General features: G+C 45.1%; 1 protein-coding gene across 2 annotated transcripts in view; it reads right to left on the bottom strand.

Annotated features, from left to right (window-relative positions):
* ABCD3 (ATP binding cassette subfamily D member 3) overlaps positions 1-17,923 on the bottom strand; it is a 31,073-nt gene extending 13,150 nt beyond the window's left edge. The window contains exons 1-5 of one of the 2 annotated variants that reach the window (XM_072128860.1): positions 17,712-17,923; positions 7,731-7,767; positions 6,324-6,422; positions 6,145-6,233; positions 3,823-3,892 (exon numbers count right to left, since the gene is read on the bottom strand). In XM_072128860.1, the coding sequence (XP_071984961.1) occupies positions 3,823-3,892; positions 6,145-6,233; positions 6,324-6,422; positions 7,731-7,767; positions 17,712-17,863 (447 nt within the window). In that variant the 5' untranslated portion in view covers positions 17,864-17,923. Of the gene's footprint in view, positions 1-3,404; positions 3,475-3,822; positions 3,893-6,144; positions 6,234-6,323; positions 6,423-7,730; positions 7,768-17,711 lie in introns of both variants that reach the window. The other variant, XM_072128859.1, reaches the window with a different exon arrangement.
* Between the last annotated feature and the right edge of the window lie 1,987 nt (positions 17,924-19,910).

Raw genomic sequence — 19,910 nt, 5'->3', positions numbered from 1 at the left:
AGCCAGTCCAGCCTGCCCCCAGTAGTATACAGCCCAGCCCAGCCTGCCCCCAGTAGTATACAGCCCAGCCCAGCTTGCCCCCAGTAGTATACAGCCAGCCTGCCCCCAGTAGTATACAGCCAGCCTGCCCCCAGTAGTATACAGCCAGCCTGCCCCCATGTAGTATACAGCCAGCCTGCCCCCATGTAGTATACAGCCAGCCTGCCCCCATGTAGTATACAGCCAGCCTGCCCCCATGTAGTATACAGCCAGCCTGCCCCCATGTAGTATACAGCCAGCCTGCCCCCATGTAGTATACAGCCAGCCTGCCCCCATGTAGTATACAGCCAGCCTGCCCCCATGTAGTATACAGCCAGCCTGCCCCCATGTAGTATACAGCCAGCCTGCCCCCATGTAGTATACAGCCAGCCTGCCCCCATGTAGTATACAGCCAGCCTGCCCCCATGTAGTATACAGCCAGCCTGCCCCCATGTAGTATACAGCCAGCCTGCCCCCATGTAGTATACAGCCAGCCTGCCCCCATGTAGTATACAGCCAGCCTGCCCCCATGTAGTATACAGCCAGCCTGCCCCCATGTAGTATACAGCCAGCCTGCCCCCATGTAGTATACAGCCAGCCTGCCCCCATGTAGTATACAGCCAGCCTGCCCCCATGTAGTATACAGCCAGCCTGCCCCCATGTAGTATACAGCCAGCCTGCCCCCATGTAGTATACAGCCAGCCTGCCCCCATGTAGTATACAGCCAGCCTGCCCCCATGTAGTATACAGCCAGCCTGCCCCCATGTAGTATACAGCCAGCCTGCCCCCATGTAGTATACAGCCAGCCTGCCCCCATGCAGTATACAGCTTGCCCCCCCCATGTAGTATACAGCTTGCCCCCAGTAGTATATAGCATGCCCCCAGTAGTATACAGCTTGCCCCCAGTAGTATACAGCACCCCAGCCTTCCCAGTGTAGTATACAGCCAAGCCTGCCCCGTGTAGTATACAGCCCAGCCCAGCCTGCCCCGTGTAGTACACAGCCACCCCAGCATAAAAAAATAAATAAATAAACTTATATACTCACCCTCCGGTGGCCCCGATGCGCAGCGCTGCTCCCCCGTTGTCTGCACGGCTTGTCTTCAGGCTTCTGTGCCCGTCTTCCTTCTTCTGCGGGGCGCCACCATTGCTCTCTCCCGGGCCGGCGCCTAGTGTGACGCGCCGCTGCTGACGTCATGCTAGGCGCCGCCCGGGAGAAAAACAATGGTGGCGCCGAGCAGAAGAAAGAAGACGGGCACAGAAGCCTGAAGACGAGCCGTGCAGACATCAGGGCCACCGGAGGGTGAGTATACAAGTTTTTTTTTTTTAAAGTAATTTTTATTGACTGACTGCTGTATTGACTCGTGTATAAGCCGAGGGGACGTTTTTCAGCACATTTTTTGTGGTGAAAAACTCGGCTTATACACGAGTATATATTAAAAAAAAAATGGGTGAGGGGTGGTTTCTTATTGGAGGGTGTGGGGTGGGTTTATGTATATTTATAGTCATTTATGTTTATTTGGGGGTGTGGATTGTCGTTGGTTATTGGTTTGGTTTAGGATGTGATAATCGGTTGGGTGGGGGTTGTGGTATTTGGTGTTTATTCATTTTGGTGTATTGTAAGTTATTGTTTTTGCTAGGTGTGAATGTGGCTGGACCAGCAGGTAAGATATTGTATATATTTTGTATATATTGTGATTTATGTTTGGTTTGTATTGTTATGTTTTTTATTTTTATATAAAATAAAAAGATCTACAGTACTCCACCGCTTCCATCAGTAACATAGATAGTGAATGGAGCGATGGTGTGCATGTCCAACCTGCCACTACATTCATTTGAGGTATAAGGAACCACTGTTCGTGTGGTCCTTGTGGTCCCAGTAGTTGGGCCCCCATGATCAACAAGTTGCCTCCTATCCTGGAGAGTGGGGATAACTTGTTGTAGCAGCATAACCCCCTTTCGGTAGATGGATAGGTGTGCCGTCCTGAGATTCGAGCAGACAGGATTAGAGCCTACTTAGCATCTTGGGTAGCAAAACGAACATCACTTCTTGTTCGGGAGGGGTGAGAGGAAAAGTACTTATATTGCTGAAATCAGTAAAGCGATATCTGCTATAGGATGTGAAGAGATGAAGGAGAGAGGTTTTCCAGACAGCATGTGTATGATGTCAGGTTAGATCTTAATATCAGGGGCTGGGGAGGGACTGCACTCCCGTCCTCTGGTGCCCCGCTGTACTGTGCCCCCATTTGTTCACAGGGGCACGGAAGCTGTGTCGAGTTCGGCTTCTGGCCTGTCATGCCACCTCTGTTGCTATTCCTAGCTCTCTATCAGGCGCTGTGATATAGGGACAGGTGGGCATGGTCGGCCTGATGCCAAACTCAGCACAGCTTCCCCCCATGGGACACCGGAGGAGGAGAGTACAGCTTTGTTTTTTTTTTGTTTTTAAAAATCCCTCCCCAGCCCTCCTGCAGAATTTTAAAAACAGCCGGACAACCCCTTTAATGGTAAAGCTTCATTGCAGACTGGGACAAAAGTAAAGCATCTAGAGCGCTTCACCAGAGGTCACAGTGGGCAGCGAGGTCCGTCTGTAACTGGGGGTCGTCTTTAAGCCAAGGGTTCTTAAATTGGGGAATACCTGCACATACATTTAACCCCTGAATGCAAATAAAATTGCCAATAACTGACAGCAAGCAAAGATTGTCAAAACTGAGCAATTGATTTTTACTTTCCAATTTTAGAAGAGTTCCCATGATAAGAAATTACGGAATATATATAGAATGTTGCCACAAGGCGTTTTCCAGGCCAAAAACACGGATGACCCATTATAAGGATATAACCTCAATGACATTCATCCTATAGAATGGAATAAAGACAGACAGCACCATTCTCTGTATAGTGGCCTGGTCAGGTAACTGCAGCTTTACTACATATTCAGTCACTATACAGAGAAAACTGTCCGATTCGGGTTTCACAATTTGGAACCAAAATGAGGATAATGTCTTCAATTTCCTTTTTCAATTTTACCTGGAAAATCCCAAAGCGATGTGGATCGTCAGTGTTTACCAGTTAGGCCTAAAACCTATGTGCAGGTCTCATGTGACTAACTTGCATCAAATTCTCATCGTGTGCCAGAATGCCCAACCCAAAAGCTCAGCTTGTCAGCTCGGTCCCATTAGACGCGCTCATGGGTTTTAGGCCTTATGCTCAAGTTCCCTTTTGGATATTGAATCTCAGGGAAAAGGCTGAAGTTCCCTTTATACTCAAGATTTGGGGAGGGGGTCCTATTCTACATCCTAACCATAACCCCTACCGTCAGAATTTAAGGAATTTAGCAAAGATTAATATATGAAACATTGCAACAAAATCAATATGAAGAGAAGACACTTACGGCCGGCATGGCAGCGATAAAGTTGAACAGATATTTCTTAAAGTCTTTTCTGCTACGGCCAATGATTGCGCTGCAAACCATCACATGCACAAAGCGTTAATAACATACAACATACAGTAAAAAAAGAACAGACACATGTAAAGCCTGGCCTATGGGTAAAAGAACATTTCTAAGGAGACTCTACAGATCTGTGGTGACACATATTGTTACGATGCTACTGAAATCTCTCATGCTGAATGGGCACACAAGATCCCAAATTTTGCAATAAAACAAAATTGAATTTACATTATTTTGAAGGAAGGCGCTAGTTATTTACAAGCCGTATGCCATCTACACTTTGCATGCTTCACGGCTTAGCAGAACTCCACAAAGCAAAGGCCATGCTCCAAAAAGTTGGAGTATTTCCACAAAGTGTTACCAGTGGAATAGCAGCGATATACTGGAAAAAGTATTCCTGGAAAATGGCCGGATCTCTGCTTATGATTCCGCTGCAACCAAAGCAACAGAAAGGATTTCTTACTGGTTTATAGGGAATAAATAAAAGTCATCCACAAAAATGCAGATGAAAGAGGTTTCAATTGGGCATTTTCAGCTGTAAAGTTGTATAAAGAATAATGGCAACAAAAAGGAACCGCTGCAGAAGGACAAAAATCCATAACCTCCCTCCTTGTAAAATCAACTTTTAAAATTATGCTAATAAGCCAGAAGGGCTCTCGAGGCATTACCAGACTCCCTCTGTGCTGCAGCTTCACAGGCTGTTTCACTGTCGCACCCTCCCTACGCCCCCCCCCCCTTTGCTTGCTGTAATCTCCTACAGTGGGAGTGTGAAAACATTCAGTGTAACAGAACAGCCGGACAAGCTATAGCACATATTGGTAACACAGAACCCTTTTGATTCATTAACATAATTATAGAAGGGAGGCGACTATGGATAACAAATATAAGAAGATTACCACGGTGATCTGAGAAAAGCCTCATGAGCAAGACTATCTTTTTTCCTGTTCTGTGTATAAATAGATGTATTTTGGCTGTAAATATAGGACATTTTTCACCCATATGAGCATGTATGGCAGCATATCTGTAACATAGCCTCATAAAACACAGTGGGCCGGCAAATGATAGATGGCTTACAGAATGCACCTCCCACTGGTTCTGGTCTCCCAGGGTACTGCACGTATATACGGCAGTGTACGGTGCACAACTGTTTGCAATCTGTATTTTATATGTTCCCATAGAATTCTATAGGGCGTTCAGAATGGAAATACATGAGAAAACAATTTATGTCTCGCCGACAGTACGGTACGTTGCACAATACGGCCATTACAATGGATGGCCTCATTGCCCATTGTAATGAATGAGGCCGTAGGCTACATCTATATACGGCCATTTTCATACATTCATGTGCATGAGGCCCAAGTATCCCTGGTTCATGATGATGGATTTTGATGGTATAGTAGATGGAGAGAACCACAGCACCGAAACAGTAAAAATTCGAAGAAGTCTTTATTAGTCTTTCTCAAGATTCAAATTGGAATCAAAACGTTGCTTTTTTATGCCTGGATGATGCACTAATTAAGGCTTCTTTGAATTTTTACTGCTTCGGTGCTGTGGCTCTCTCCATCTACTATGCTCAATTTGGAGTTTTAAACACCTGAGCACACCATCCCTCAGGACGAATTGTCCTTCTCTTTCTGTTTACTGGATTTTGATGGTAGATTTCCTTTAACCATCCATATGGATACAGGGTCCTTGGTTTGACTTAAGCATCAGTCATGAGCTTTGCCTTTGTGAGGGGTCAGACTCCTGGGTTTACCTGGTATTGGCACAACAGGGACTGCAGTTCTACTTAGGTGCCCGGTGTTACAGAGAACTAGCAGGAGCTGCCCACCCATTAGCCCATGCCAGCAGAACCATAGATATAACTGGAAAACAGGATTTCTTCCACACTATTATTTATGTGATCTGCAGGACACACCAATGATGGCTGCTTCTGCTCCACAGACTGGCTATGTGACTTTTAGTTGGCCACATAGCCCAATGGCAGCTCAGTCCCTTTAAAGAGGACCTGTCACCCAAAAAATGCACAGGCAGCTGCTTACTTTAACGCTACCCCAGTTTTATCACTGAAACTGCTAGCTTTATCGGTATCCTCTGATAAAGTTAGTAGACACTGCAGCGCCGTACAATATGAACACTGTACCAAGCTCACAGCGGTCCGGCATATTCAAGGGGGCTGGACTAGGAGGCGGTGACTGCCGAATGAAGCCCGTTAGCCAGCCTATGGCGTGGGGTGGTCTGGTAAAGAAGCAGTGCCTCGGACCGCACCCTCATGAATACGCCGGACCACTGTGAGCTCTGTCCAGCGTTCCTAATTTAGAGTGCGGCAGTGTTTCCTAGCTTTATCGAAGGGTCCCGATAAAGCTAGCAGTTTATCACTGCTAACTATGGGGTAGCGCTAGGAGATTGTCCATTTAGTAAGCAGCTCCTAGTGCCTTTTTTTTGGGGTGTCAGGTCCTCTAAGGAACATGAAATTGAGCTGTAATATCAGGCACGGCCACTGTGCTATGTATGTTGTCGTGATTGATATGGAGTGAAGAGATCACAGTAAGCAGTGTTATCATAAAAAAGAGAATCTCTTTTGTGATATCATGCTGAATATATGCAGTGACGGATGCCAGGAAAGCATAAGATCCCCCAACAACTGCATGAAGTCCAGAGAATGATACCGGATCACAAATACCTTTCAATAAAAGTCCCATTCTGAATCATCCAAATGTCACAGTACGTGCGGGCGACCAGGGTGACGGCTATCAGCGTCAGATATCCGCTCTGTAACACACAGATATACAGGCATCTAGTGACAAGTCACAGCACAAAGCAGCAGAGGCTACACCACTGTACAAGGCATCAGACACCCACCTCTCTAGAGAACGCCTTAGGGACTAATATTCTCAGGATGCGGCCAATCCTGGCAAAGAAAACGTGGTCCACCACCGCTTTCTCCTTTTTTCCATCTCTCTGTAGAAACAGAAGAAGTTTTTATGTTAAAAAAAGCTATTAAAATAAGAATTTGATCTTTTTTTTTTCCACAATGGCAAGTAATGAGCATTTGTCCTGTCTATGGGAGTGCTGGAAGTTTCCAAGCAGTGCACTCTGAAATTTCCAATGATCCCATAGGAATGAATGCAGCTGCAGGATGCATGGAGCCCCGGTTTCATTTATCTAGAGAAGAGAACCCCCATAATTGTGAACTACAGGGGGCTGTTTTCTGTGTGTTTAGGGTCATTCGGTCCAAGCAGTCAGACTCATCCACAGGATTGGGATAACAATCAGATTGCTAAGTGTTAATGACGCATGGGACACCCCTTTTAATCCTGGTCTACAGCTCTGGGCGAATCTTTTAGACTGAGGAGCTTTCAGCTCCCTGTGCTGAGCGGTTCCACAGTCCTCCCCTAAGCTATTAGTAAGAGCTCTAGCATTAAATACTTCACCAGTTACTCAGAGCAGAAGGAAAGGTGGGAAGCTGCACAATGTAGAAAGCACTTCAGGCTGAAAAAGACCCTCCCAGAGCACTGCAGAACAGCAATGCCACAGAGCTGGTTTTAAACCTGGTCACGTTTCACAGTCCTGCTGCTACAGACACCATAAACAAAAGTGTGCAGTGGTAAAATGACCAACTCCACAAACATAAATGTAAAAGTTATGACATTTCCTTTACATTCCTGATCTAGTCCTGGTCTTAAGATTTAGGCCAGGGCTGTATAACAACATGTATTGGTCTAAGGGCCGTACTGTCATACTGCTCAACTTTAAGGGGCAGTATCAGTAACCACATCTACCCTGACTTGCTGTAGCCATGCTTAGATACCAGGTAAAACTATAAAGTTGAATAAATGGGAATCTCAGGGGAATAATTTTTAGCTAAAAGAAAGGTGTCAGTTACTAGGGCTCTATGGGAACCTATCACTACCAGGATTTAATCCAAAGCATACAACCACAGACACAGAGTGGAGTAGCAGGAATGTATCCAGGAGCACTGAGGACTAAGCTGCAGTTTGCAGTTTTGTATAGTTATATCTGCTGACCGATCCCCTATTTTTTAAATGTGTATGAGACACTTGATTTCAACAGGTCAGGCTTTTGATTCTTTATAGCCACTACCAAATATTGCTCCTTCCCCTCTGTACATCAGCAGTGAGGGTGGTCAGCCATCCTGTGTGCACACAATCTACATGGCCGCAGCAGACAAGCCTCTTCCCCAATACATTTCTCAGCAGTGAAGCATAAATCAGAAAGAAGACTTCTCTATAGAAGAAGGACACTCGCCTCATTATTCTGTGCTGGTGTCCTTCCATTTTTCTTCCTGCAAAAGAGAAATCAAATATTAATAAACAAGTTTTGTACATATCACGTCTTTGTCTCATTTCTAACCCGCACAGGATGCACCATAAATATCTGATAGATTACGGTCCCACTTATAGGAACCAAATGTATCCCCCAAAAGAATCCAGGTGATAATATACTAGAGATGTCTAAGTCCCAGATGCAGAATCAACAACCAGCCTTTCAATCTACCATAAATATCCAAGATAAGAATAAAACACATCATGTATGGTATGGGTGACCCTATTAGGGTCTTCTACTCCTACCCTATTAAAGTTTTTTTTTATAATTTGTCAACACCTTTAAAGCCATGTCTTGCAGGAATAGGTGCTGGATGATGGGGACACAACATCCAGCACCCCCACAGATCTGATTTCATGATAAACAGTAAAAGGGATAAGAACCAGACAGCTTCTGCCTCTGTGTAGTGGTCAGACAGGGGAACTGCAGATCACCTCTATTTATATAAATAGGAGCCAAGCTGCAGCGACACTACAGAAGAAGGAGCCGTATGCTTCCATTTCCATTCTCCGTTTATCTAACAAATATTTTGGTTGTCAATATTTTTAGCTTTAATGTGTCTTCAATTAAGCAGGACTGTAAAGAATGCCCCCCGACCTTTGTGGGTCCTTGTAGGTAATGTGAATCCGATTTGTTTCATTCTAATATATTTGGAGAAAATGCTACATAGAAAGGATCAGCACAGAGTGACAGACGGAAGAGCGAGTTAAAGGGGCGGTCACATTGGAGCACGCCCTCTAGGAAACACGTCCTCCACCTGTGCCCTGGGTGTTCTTTCACCTAGTTTCACACCAACGTGTTGCAGAACCTTTGTCCTACTGCTGGAAACACCCGATACAAGTCAAAGTTGAAGCAGATTATACTGAAACGGCTGCCGGCTGTCAATGTAATGATGCAATCCATAGTGTGTGAGCTCATAGAGATGAATTTCTCAGTGTGTTATCCTTTGAATCCATGGATAGCACATGGATGACATCTAGGTAGGAGTGTGTGAGGCTTGTGAGGGGCAGCGAGAATACAGACCCCACTCTGCACAGTCAATAACATACGTTGTATCCATCATCCGGGATACTCCGGACATTACTGACATTAAGACATTACTGAGCAGTCACATTTCCAGCATGACATGAACGTACAAGACTATAGCCTTCATTAGGTGCGGCTGGGAAATACAGGTTTATCATACAGATGAACAGATAACATCCCAATGCTTTAATAATACAGATACAATATTGTGAAATTCCATGGAAAACCCAAACAATTACAGAACAAAACAAAAAAGCTCACAATCCATTTTCTTGCTATAAAGTGTCACTTATGCTGCAGAGTATTGACCTTTGGTAAATCAATGACCTGCAATGCATACTCCAAGCACGCGCAGCGTACAACCAGATCCAGCCCACGTGTTATCCGATAACATGAGGCGAGCGGGTGCCGCACCTTACACTGACTCATCCCGCGTTACTACAAGATAATATACACGGGGTGGACCAGAACGCAATGTGCTGCATATATAATCCTCTCCTAGGCTGCAGACACCTGTAGTTTTTGTTGCTGTTTTGGTGCAAAATTTGCAGCAGACATTTGAGAAAAAGACAGAATTGGGTTAAAAATGGAACGTGAAATAGAAAGGAATGAACTTCGGTACATTCATAGAATTCCCTCATTTATGTAAATTCTCACACGTTTACCCAAAGAAAAACCATTTTCAAAGTCATATGCAAATGAACAGAAGAGAGTCACTCCCCCCCCCCCCCCCGAGACGAGTCACTTTTAGAGAATGGAGGTGGAATGTCACCTCGGAAGCTTCCATCTTCAGTTCTAATGATATGAAAGATGAGGATCACCTTCAATGCATGTTTCTAGGTGCTTTAGAACAGAAGATAAAGGCGTGACAACCCCCCCCCCCCTGCTGTAGCAACTAAACTTGACTGTTCCCAGGTAAAACATGACTCTGCTCATCTTTACATGACTAGTAAGGTAAAGTGAGGTAAACTGACAAAAATTTCACATAAAAAGGGAAGTCTAGAAAAGGACATATCCTAGCCCTATGGATTTCATATCCGAGCCATAGGGGGCTAGTAGTTTAGAGGTGTAAAATGGTGACATTGACCATGTAATATTAGGACACTATATGCACTTGCTAATTAATCACCTACAACATTAATGGTAAAACTGTTTGACCAACCCACCTATGACTATCCGGTACATCAGCTCTCTATACCTCTACAGCCCGGCCGCGCCAGGGTTGATGCCAGTTTGTGCCACGCGGTTTACTCATCTTTTGTGCTTGATCATCATTGAAGACCATATGCATATTTCTATATGGCCTATGAAAGGCAATTACTTCTTTAGAAATGGTCACAGTGCATTGCCCCGTTATCTGGGCGCAGACCTGGGGAAGGTTCATACATAAGTTCGGAGAGACGATACACTGGGGCAGGGGCTGGGAATGAATCAGCAGGACACAGGGCAAAGATCTATCACAGGAGACACTTCTACCTGCTCAGCCTCCAGATAAAACTGCAGATGGAACAGTTCCCTAATATTAGATTCTCTGAAGTGCTGACCCTAGAAGCTGGACCTCTAACAGGACTGAGGACGCCAAACCCTTCTTTATAATCTGCACCTTCGCCCTAGGAATCTTTGACTACAGGTTATAGCAGCCGACTACTATCCGCACAGAGACACCGACATGATACCTAAGTAATTTAAAATAAACTTTTCAGCTGAACCCAGGACATTACAGGAGATCTATCAGCGACACCATTTTGCTAGTAGTATATTGTAGAGAAATGAAAGGAAATCTACCATCAAAATCCATCATGATAACTCAGGGACATTACTCAGGTTCAGGCAGCGTAACTGGTAATCTTCTTATACGTGTTATCCATGGCCTTCTTCCTTCTAAAACCAACTTTTTAAAATTATGCTAATGAGCCAAAAGGGCTCCTGGAGGTGTGACCACAGCCCCTCTGTGTTGCAGCTGAACAAGCTGTTACACCATCTCCCTACCCTTTGCTCTCTTATTATTTCCCCTCCCTTTGCCTTAGTAATCTCACTGCAGCACAGCAACTTTCAGCGCACAGCGAGCGGGGAAGTGCTCCTGCACAGTGTAACAGCTTGTGAATCTGCAGCACAGAGGGGATCTGTAACAACACCAATTAGCATAAGTTTGAAAGTAGATTTTTAGCAGGAAGAAAGCCTTGGATAACAAATAAAAGTCATGGTGCCTGGATCAGGCGTCCCCTTTATCATGCTTGATTTTGATGGCAGATTTCCTTTAAGTGGGATTTTCAACATATCTATAATTTTTCTCATCATGTAATTTTCTAAGATATTCTCAGTTTAATCCATATATTAATGAGACATGTGGTACTCATGGGTCCTGCTTATCTGATGGAGAGGGTTCTGGGGGCTAAGAATATGACCTAACTGCCTCATTAACATATGGATTTAACGGAAGATTTCTCAGAAACACTAACGGACAGAAATAATAAAAGATATGTTGGGAACGGTGGTGTTTTTCTCTACAAAATGTTGCCAACAGATTGTAATACTTGGAAGAGATGCAGGACTCCCTTTAAACCAAAGATCTGTGGCCTAAAAAAATCTAGAAATATTCTCAGTGCTGACAGAGTAATATACAACATAAATCAAGATTATAACCAATACTACATGCAACAGGGAGATTACAAAGTGACAGCATGTTACATGCCTATGTCCACATACCCTAAATGAATAAATGGGATAATTGGAAATCCCCGATTGCTGAGAGAGGTGTAACAATTAATGTATCAGAGTATATTCACTTCATTACAATTGCAGACCATTACCTCCACTTACTGAGGTGCAGAGCAGAGCATCACTTGTTACAGGGATGTCGCTGGCCATAGATTAGATACAGAATGGTTGACCCAGACAATTTGGACAGGACTGGCTGATCAACTAATGTGTATACCTCAGCCCCAACAGCAAATAATGGAAATTAGGATCAGGCAGCTGGATTCCAACATGCCCGATCATTGTGTTGGACATAGGTGGCACTCGGCAGAGCCGATTGTCTATCAGTGAATAAGTCATCCTCCCAAGTGTGTGGCCTTGTATCCCAGTCATATATCCACTCGGAAGACATGTGTCATTGTGACCTTCAACACACACCTAGTTAATAATATAAGGACACTGAGCGCTCTTATAGATACGCAGAGAGATGGCATCTGATAAGGTTTTCGCCATGGTTGCAAAATGAAGAACGTAATAGGAGACTTGAGCCTAAATGTGAAGGATGTGAACCTAATAGAATAGTAACAGCTCCGCCCACATATCCACAAGGGGTGATAGGGCAATAATGTAGCCGGAATACTACTAACCTTTGACAAACAAGTCCCTGTTATACAACTCCTTAAAGGATGTTTACCACCAGGATGACAGACTGTATGCAAATGAGTCTGAGGGGCTCTGTGCTCTATTAACACCTATGGAGCCTGGAGCCCCTCAGGCTCATTTGCATACAGTGCATCCTGGTGGTAGACTATCTTTAAGGAGGTTATTACCATCTCATAAAGTGGTAAGATACCATGAAGAGAAGGGGAAACTAAACGCTTGGATGAATAGGCTACAGAACTGATCTCCTGTGACATCCGCCTCACAGTGTCCCTGTAGAAGGAAAAGCTTGGTAGCCAATCCATATGCAAGATTGGTGAGGGTCCTATGGGTTAGGTCCCAACCAAACTATAAGTTGGGAATGACCCCAAAAAGCAGTTTTGGCTGTAGTTACCCCAATCTGTAACCCCAATTCTTTTTACAGTAGTTTTGTAATTTCTTATACAAAGTCTAAGTGTTCACACATTCAGGTTTTCATAAGCAGTTTCCAAAGCCAACAGCAAGTGTGGATCATGATGGGTGAGGACAAATCATTGAGAGAAGCTGCTGCTCCTCTTTTTTCACTCCACTCCTGGTTGGACATTAAAAACTGAAAATGTGAACGCACCCTAAAGAGAGGATATGGAGATTTCTGCTGTGTGTGAATATACTCCTATAAAGGTCACCTATACACCTAGAACCAAGTCCATTAAAGGGAACCTACCACCACAAATCTACCTATAAAGGTATAACGGGTGGTAGGTGCATGTATGGGATGTGAGGATAGCCCTTTTTAGCGCTAATCCTCACGTCCCCGCTATCTTTTTGAAAACTTTATTGCCCTAATATGTCAAATTTGTAAAGCGGCTACTGGGGCGTGGAGTAGCTGGAGATGAGGCTACACGTTGCGGCTACTCCACGCCCCAGTAGCCTCTTTGCTCCTCCTACCCTGAGATCTTCGGTGCGCAGCTCCTTGTGGCTGCGCACCCTCGTCCAAGAAGCCGGAGTTCTGTGCAAGTGCAGTATCTCCGGCCTCGGAGCTGCGGCCACGCAGGCTCGGGCCTGGGCTCTGCGCATGCGCCGAACACCTGTTTGTAGGACAAGGGGGCACAGCTAAGAGGAGCTGTGCGCCGAAGATCTCAGGGCAGGAGGAGTAAAGAGGCTACTGGGGCGTGGAGTAGCCGCAACGTGTAGCCTCATCTCCAGCTACTCCACGCCCCAGTGGCCGCTTTACAAAATTTACATATTAGGCCAATAAAGTTTTCAAAAAGATAGCAGGGACGTGAGGATTAGCGCTAAAAAGGGCTATCCTCACATCCCATACATGCACCTACCACCAGTTCTACCTTTATAGGTAGATTTGTGGTGGTAGGTTCCCTTTAAAGGCTGAAACCTTGACAGGGAGAAGCGCTGGAGAATAATTGTCCTCAAATAAAAGTCCCCAGATTTCCAAACTGTTCTTTTTCACATAGTAAATCCTTTGTCCTGTTTGGCAAATCCTTTGTTCAGCATTGGGTTAGGAATTCTCCTTTTTTGTAAATCAGCTTATTTTATTTTCTTAAAGGAACATTGTATGAATGGCCAGCAGCAAAGTGAAAAATAAATCCACCCCGTAATACTTTGTTGCTCCCTCTTTTCCAACCAGTATTATTCCAATCAGCCTTGATAAATCACTGCTCAACTCTGCACTAGAATCATGGGAGAGAATAGAGATATAAATCAATAAAACTATCCGCCAATCTGCCTGCAGATAGGACACTATGCACAATCTGCTCAGCTCCACCTGCTCTATAATATTCTGCCTGTAGATAGGACACTTTACACCATCTGCTCTATAACATGCTGTATGCAGGTAGGACACTATATACAACATACTGAGCTCCACCTGTTCTATAATATTCTGCCTGTAGATAGGACACAGTGTATAATCTGCTCAGTTCCTCCTGGTCTATTACATGTTGCCTGCAGATAGGACACTATGTACAATATACTGAACTCCATCTGCTCTATTATATGCTGTCTGCAGATAGGACACTTTACACTATATGCTCAGCTCCACTTGCTCTATAACATGCTGCATGCAGGTAGGACATTATATACAACATACACTATGTATAATCTTTTCAGCCACTGCTACTTTTTAATGCATGTAGATTAGACTACCTTTCTTTGGTCTGAGCCTACATTGTCATTGACATTGGCAAGTTCACGCCATCATTGTTGCTGAAGCTCACTAAATATTTACTACACAGTTCCTGCGTTGCTTCACATTCTCTGGATTGGAGTAAATAGGCAGTAAATGTCGCACATACGTATCAACGGATGCACTTAAAGGGTTTGTCCAGTTTCCACGAATAATTGTTCTTGTTTGTAGAAGGAAAAGTTTTACAATGTGATGAGCTCACGAGGCCAGGGCGTCACCCTGCGGGTAAGCAGGGATGCTAATAGGACTCGTGTATAAGAAGGAATATTGGGCTATGTATCAGCGGGTCATGGAAGGACCATCAAGTCATCCTGAAGATGAACAAAAATGGAGGTGGGACGAGTGTGGAGAAGATTTACCGGTTCTGTGTAAATGTAGCCAAGTCATTGCAGAACGTTATGTAACTGCATAAAATAGAGAATTATATTGTAAACTGGATTAAAGAAGCCGGATAATGGATAGGCTCGGCTTACACTGGAGGCGTTTGTAGCTATGGCTGAGCTCACATCACATCACCAGTTTCTATTCAATGGGAACTGAACACGGATAAAAATTAAAAAAACTCTTCCATTAATAATCACTTTCCATCACGCTGATGTTTATGATGGAAATGGCACTTATCAGATGGGACAGGGTTATCAGCCTATAACAGAACCTACTAGTGGTAGTGATGGAAACCCGGCCCATTTCCCTCATATTTGATGGGCTACAACACTTACCGTATTTTGTTCTCAAAATGCCAGTGTTATCCATCATATGACTGGTTCACAAGTGTGAACACAGCCTAAACATATCTTCACAAGGCTAACATAAAACTGGGGCTAATCTGCTTGCAACCTTCTGGCCTGGACCAATCGTGAATAGACTGTAAGCTCTTGTGATCAGGGCCCTCACTCCTACTGTTCCATATAACTATGTTTGTCCCGTGTAATGTCTTATTGTACTTGTACATGTCCCCTATGATATGTAAAGCGCTACGGAATATGATGGCGCTATATAAAAGATTATTATTACTATTAAAGCTGTGCCAAGAAAGGAAAGATCACTTCCTGTATCAATGCCCAGAACCGTCAAGTCCTGCAGATATTCCCTATAGAATTTATGGGGGATACCCAGAAATATCCCCAAATCCACATCAATAAAACACAATGTGAACACGTCCTAGAATCTCTCAACAGAACAAACATGCTGAGTGCAGTTAAGTAGTTAAAAATTAGGCCCAGCAAGTCCTACAAAAATAAAGTGCAAGTTCGTCAGTCCAAACTCACCCTTTTCCAGATCTCTGCTTGCTGTCATTCAATTTGAAGCTTCGTCATTTAAGTCCGGTGGATGAATTCCAGGTCATGTAATGTCACACAGGTGCACGGCTCTAATTACTATGTGTTATATAACGAGCCTTGCACCTGTGTGACATCACATGACCAGGGACTGGTATTCATCCACGGGATGTAAACAATGAAGCGTTATATTGAACAACAGCAAGCAGAGATCTAGAGAACAGCGAGGAATTGATAAAGTAGATTGGAAAATTGTGTGACTTTTCATTATACAAACCATATTGATTATTTTCTAGAAGTAGACAACCCCTTTAAGCCTCTAATAGAAGTCTCGGCATATTTGTCAGGAAGAACAGCGTTACAGGAGGTAGAAGAAAACATGACATGACGTGATGAACCGCTTTATAAGATAATGGAGGTGTCATATCAGAAAGCATCAATAACAGTAGTGTGAACAGAACCGTGGGTCAGCACCACATACGCAAGGTCGGTCCGTAAAAACAAACTGTGCGCTGTCTGAGCGCTGTGCACGGACTGTCCACAGTGCAGAGGATGGTACACGGAGCATCATATAGTGATATATGATGCAAGGATTCCCTGCTACATGGCAGAACATCAGAGCCGCAGTGTTATAATAGACTATGAGTTCCTTCATGATATTACTATGATGCTTAGAGAGTCCTTAGTGGTTGGTCCATAAACCCATCCAGCACACGGTCTGTGATTCATGGACCGATCACCCTCGCAGGCCGCCTGTCTTCCACTTCTCACAGCTGAGAGTCTGCTACAATCTCTCCAGATTGTTGACCAAGACTGATACATAACAATATACAGAAGAGACGCTTCACTGAGAGTGTATGAGACCCGCAGGACGTATCTAACTACAATACAGCGACAAAGCTTCACTTTATTTACATGGAACCGGAAACGGCTATTGAAGGGCAATGTACAAAGATCGGCACAGGACACCGTTCACACCTGGTGCCAGAGTTGTGGGTGCAGCGTGGTAAGACACAAAGGTTACCAGCATCAATTATTCATGACTCAGCAGATTAGGGAGGAGGCGGCTGGCGATAAAGGCTTTCCCTATGGATGTAGAGAAGCCCCCGGGTGCAGGGGACTGGTCGCTGCCCATATACACCCTGCACCTGACTACACGCCCCATGGCATCGGGGATGTGATCTATCCCTCACAATGCAGTCTAGGAAAGCTGTGTATTCCCGGGAGAATCATATGTCCTCGCATGGCATATCCCACGCCTGGGAGATATCCACTGGATGCTACAGACCCTGCAGCAGATAATCTGCAGCAGAAAATCTTTCAGAAAAGTTAAGAGGATTCAGAAGGTAAATTCTGCGCCAAATCTGCATCAAAGCCTAAAACACATTCAGAGTATTCAGTGGAATGAACCAGGAGACGCTAAGCAGAGGAGAAAGAGTGGAGGACTACAAGTCCCAGCACAGCCTCCCCCATACAGTAACCAGAGGAGGACTACAAGTCCCAGCACAGCCTCCCCCATACAGTAACCAGAGGAGGACTACAAGTCCCAGCACAGCCTCCCCCATACAGTAACCAGAGGAGGACTACAAGTCCCAGCACAGCCTCCCCCATACAGTAACCAGAGGAGGACTACAAGTCCCAGCACAGCCTCCCCCATACAGTAACCAGAGGAGGACTACAAGTCCCAGCACAGCCTCCCCCATACAGTAACCAGAGGAGGACTACAAGTCCCAGCACAGCCTCCCCCATACAGTAACCAGAGGAGGACTACAAGTCCCAGCACAGCCTCCCCCATACAGTAACCAGAGGAGGACTACAAGTCCCAGCACAGCCTCCCCCATACATTAACCAGAGGAGGACTACAAGTCCCAGCACAGCCTCCCCCATACAGTAACCAGAGGACTACAAGTCCCAGCACAGCCTCCCATACAGTAACCAGAGGAGGACTACAAGTCCCAGCACAGCCTCCATACAGCGCACGGCTCTCGGTGTGATGACCTCTAGCGCTCGGGCCCCGGGTGTCCCGCTCTCTGCCCTCCGCCCCTTCCCCGGTGCTCTCACCCGCTGGCTCCCCTCCGTCTGTTGAGCAGGTAGAGCAGGACGAGCGCCGCCCCGGCCGCCGTGGAGTTGCGGGCGGTCAGGTACTTGCTGTACACCGGCGCCATGGTCACTGTCAGGAGAGGAGGAGGCGGCGCCGGCCGGGGCTGCAGCATGCCGGGAACGTCTCTATGCCCCGCCCCCGGTCCGCCCAACGTGTCATCTCCAGGGTAACGGCGTCATGGTCCTCCCCGGGCGCTGCGGCCTGCGACTAGTTATGCAGGAGAACCTGCCGGAGGCCAGGAGACCCCTAATACCAGAACCCGAACCATAGCCCCAAATACCAAAACGCCTAATACCAGAACCTGAACCAGAGCCCCTAATACCAGAACCCGAACCATAGCCCCTAATACCAGAACCATAGCCCCTAATACCAGAACCGCTAATACCAGAACCAGAACCCCTAATACCAGAACCCCTAGTACCAGAACCCCTATATACTGACCCAAGACCAGAACCCCTAATAACAGAACCCCTAATACCAGAACCCCTAAAACCGAACCAGAACCCCTAAAACCGAACCAGAACCTATACTGACCCTAAACAAGAACCCCTAAATACCGACCCAAGACCAGGACCCCTGTATACTGACCCCAGACCAGAACTCCTAAATACAGACACTAGAAGTGGACCCCTAAATACTAACCCTAGACCGGATCCTCTAAATACCAACCCAAAAACTAGTAACCCTTAATACTGACCCCGAATCAGAACCCCTAAATACCGACCCAAGACCTGAAGCCAAGACCAGAACCCCTATATACTAAACCAGAACCCCTAAATACAGATCCCAGACCTGGACCCCTAAATACTGAATGCAGACTAGAACCCCTAAATACTAACCCTAGACCGGATCCTCTAAATACCAAACCAAAAACTAGAACCTTGAATAATGACTCCAGACCAGAACCTCTAAATACTGACCCCAACTAGAACCCCTAAATACTGACCATAGAACAGAACCCCTAAATACAGACCCTAGACCAGATCACCTATATACCAACCCCAAATTAGTAACCCTTAATACTGACCGTAAACCAGAACCCCTAAATACTGACCCTGGACCAGAACCCTTAAATGTGACCTTGGACCAGAACCCCTAAATACTGAACGCAGAGTAAAACACTTAAATACTAACTTGAGACTGGATCTCCTAAAAACACTGACCACATACCAAAATTTTATATGGGCTTTTCTGTGTACAAATGATTTACTCCCTATTGGCGGGATATCATTTTCTATGCCCTGTACTGGTAACCAGACCAAAAATATTACAAATTCACTAAACTTGATGAAAAAACGGTATACCGCCATTTTATTTTGGGCTCTGTTTTTGAGGCTTTCACTGGGCCGGGCGATTATGGGTATACAAAACAATCTTGTGCCATATTATGACTTTAATAACTTTTGCGTCATACATTGCGTGCAGAGGTGCACAAGGGGCCAATATTTTTGCAGGATTTGATGACATTTACACTGATACCATTTGTGGGACTCTAAATTTCTATGAGTTGCAAAATGACAAAAAGATAGGGATAAAAATCCCTAACAATACTGTAACCCTAGGGCAGTGGTGGGGAACCTATGGCACGGGTGCCAGAGGCGGCAATCCAAGCTCTTTCTGTGGGCACCCAGGCCATCGCCCCAGCACACCAGACAGGACTCAAAGAATCCTTTCCGTCATACATTAAATTTATACTTTGCTACTGGGGACTTTAGATTGAGGAAGAATGTGTAGACAGGACCAAATGATCTCTGGAGGGCCTTCTGCTGGCCCCAAGATTCTCTGTGTACAGATGGACACTGGAAAGAAGCTAAAATGATGCAAATTTTCCATCTTGTCCTCAGGAGGCCAATATGATTGAAAGTTATTGAAGAACAGGGAACAATAAGTTACTGCTTTAATTTTTGGTTGGCACCTCACAATAAATTTTGGGAGTTTTGGGTGGCAGTTTGGGCACTCGGCTACTCATAGGTTCACCATCACTGCCCTAGGGGATCGACTTGATCCTACTATAAACTTCCATTTTGCACGATCTGTTACAATGTGCCGCCTGTAACAGATCATCAGACATTGGAACTTATTTACTAAGGGTCGCGGATCACACTTTCTTCGGACTGTTCATGGTTTTTGGGATTTGCACAGCTTTGATTGTGCTGTAT

This window comes from Engystomops pustulosus, chromosome 10 (assembly GCF_040894005.1).
Source record: "Engystomops pustulosus chromosome 10, aEngPut4.maternal, whole genome shotgun sequence".
In the NCBI taxonomy this organism is placed as follows: domain Eukaryota; kingdom Metazoa; phylum Chordata; class Amphibia; order Anura; family Leptodactylidae; genus Engystomops; species Engystomops pustulosus.
This window is presented reverse-complemented; position numbering and strand designations above follow the sequence as displayed.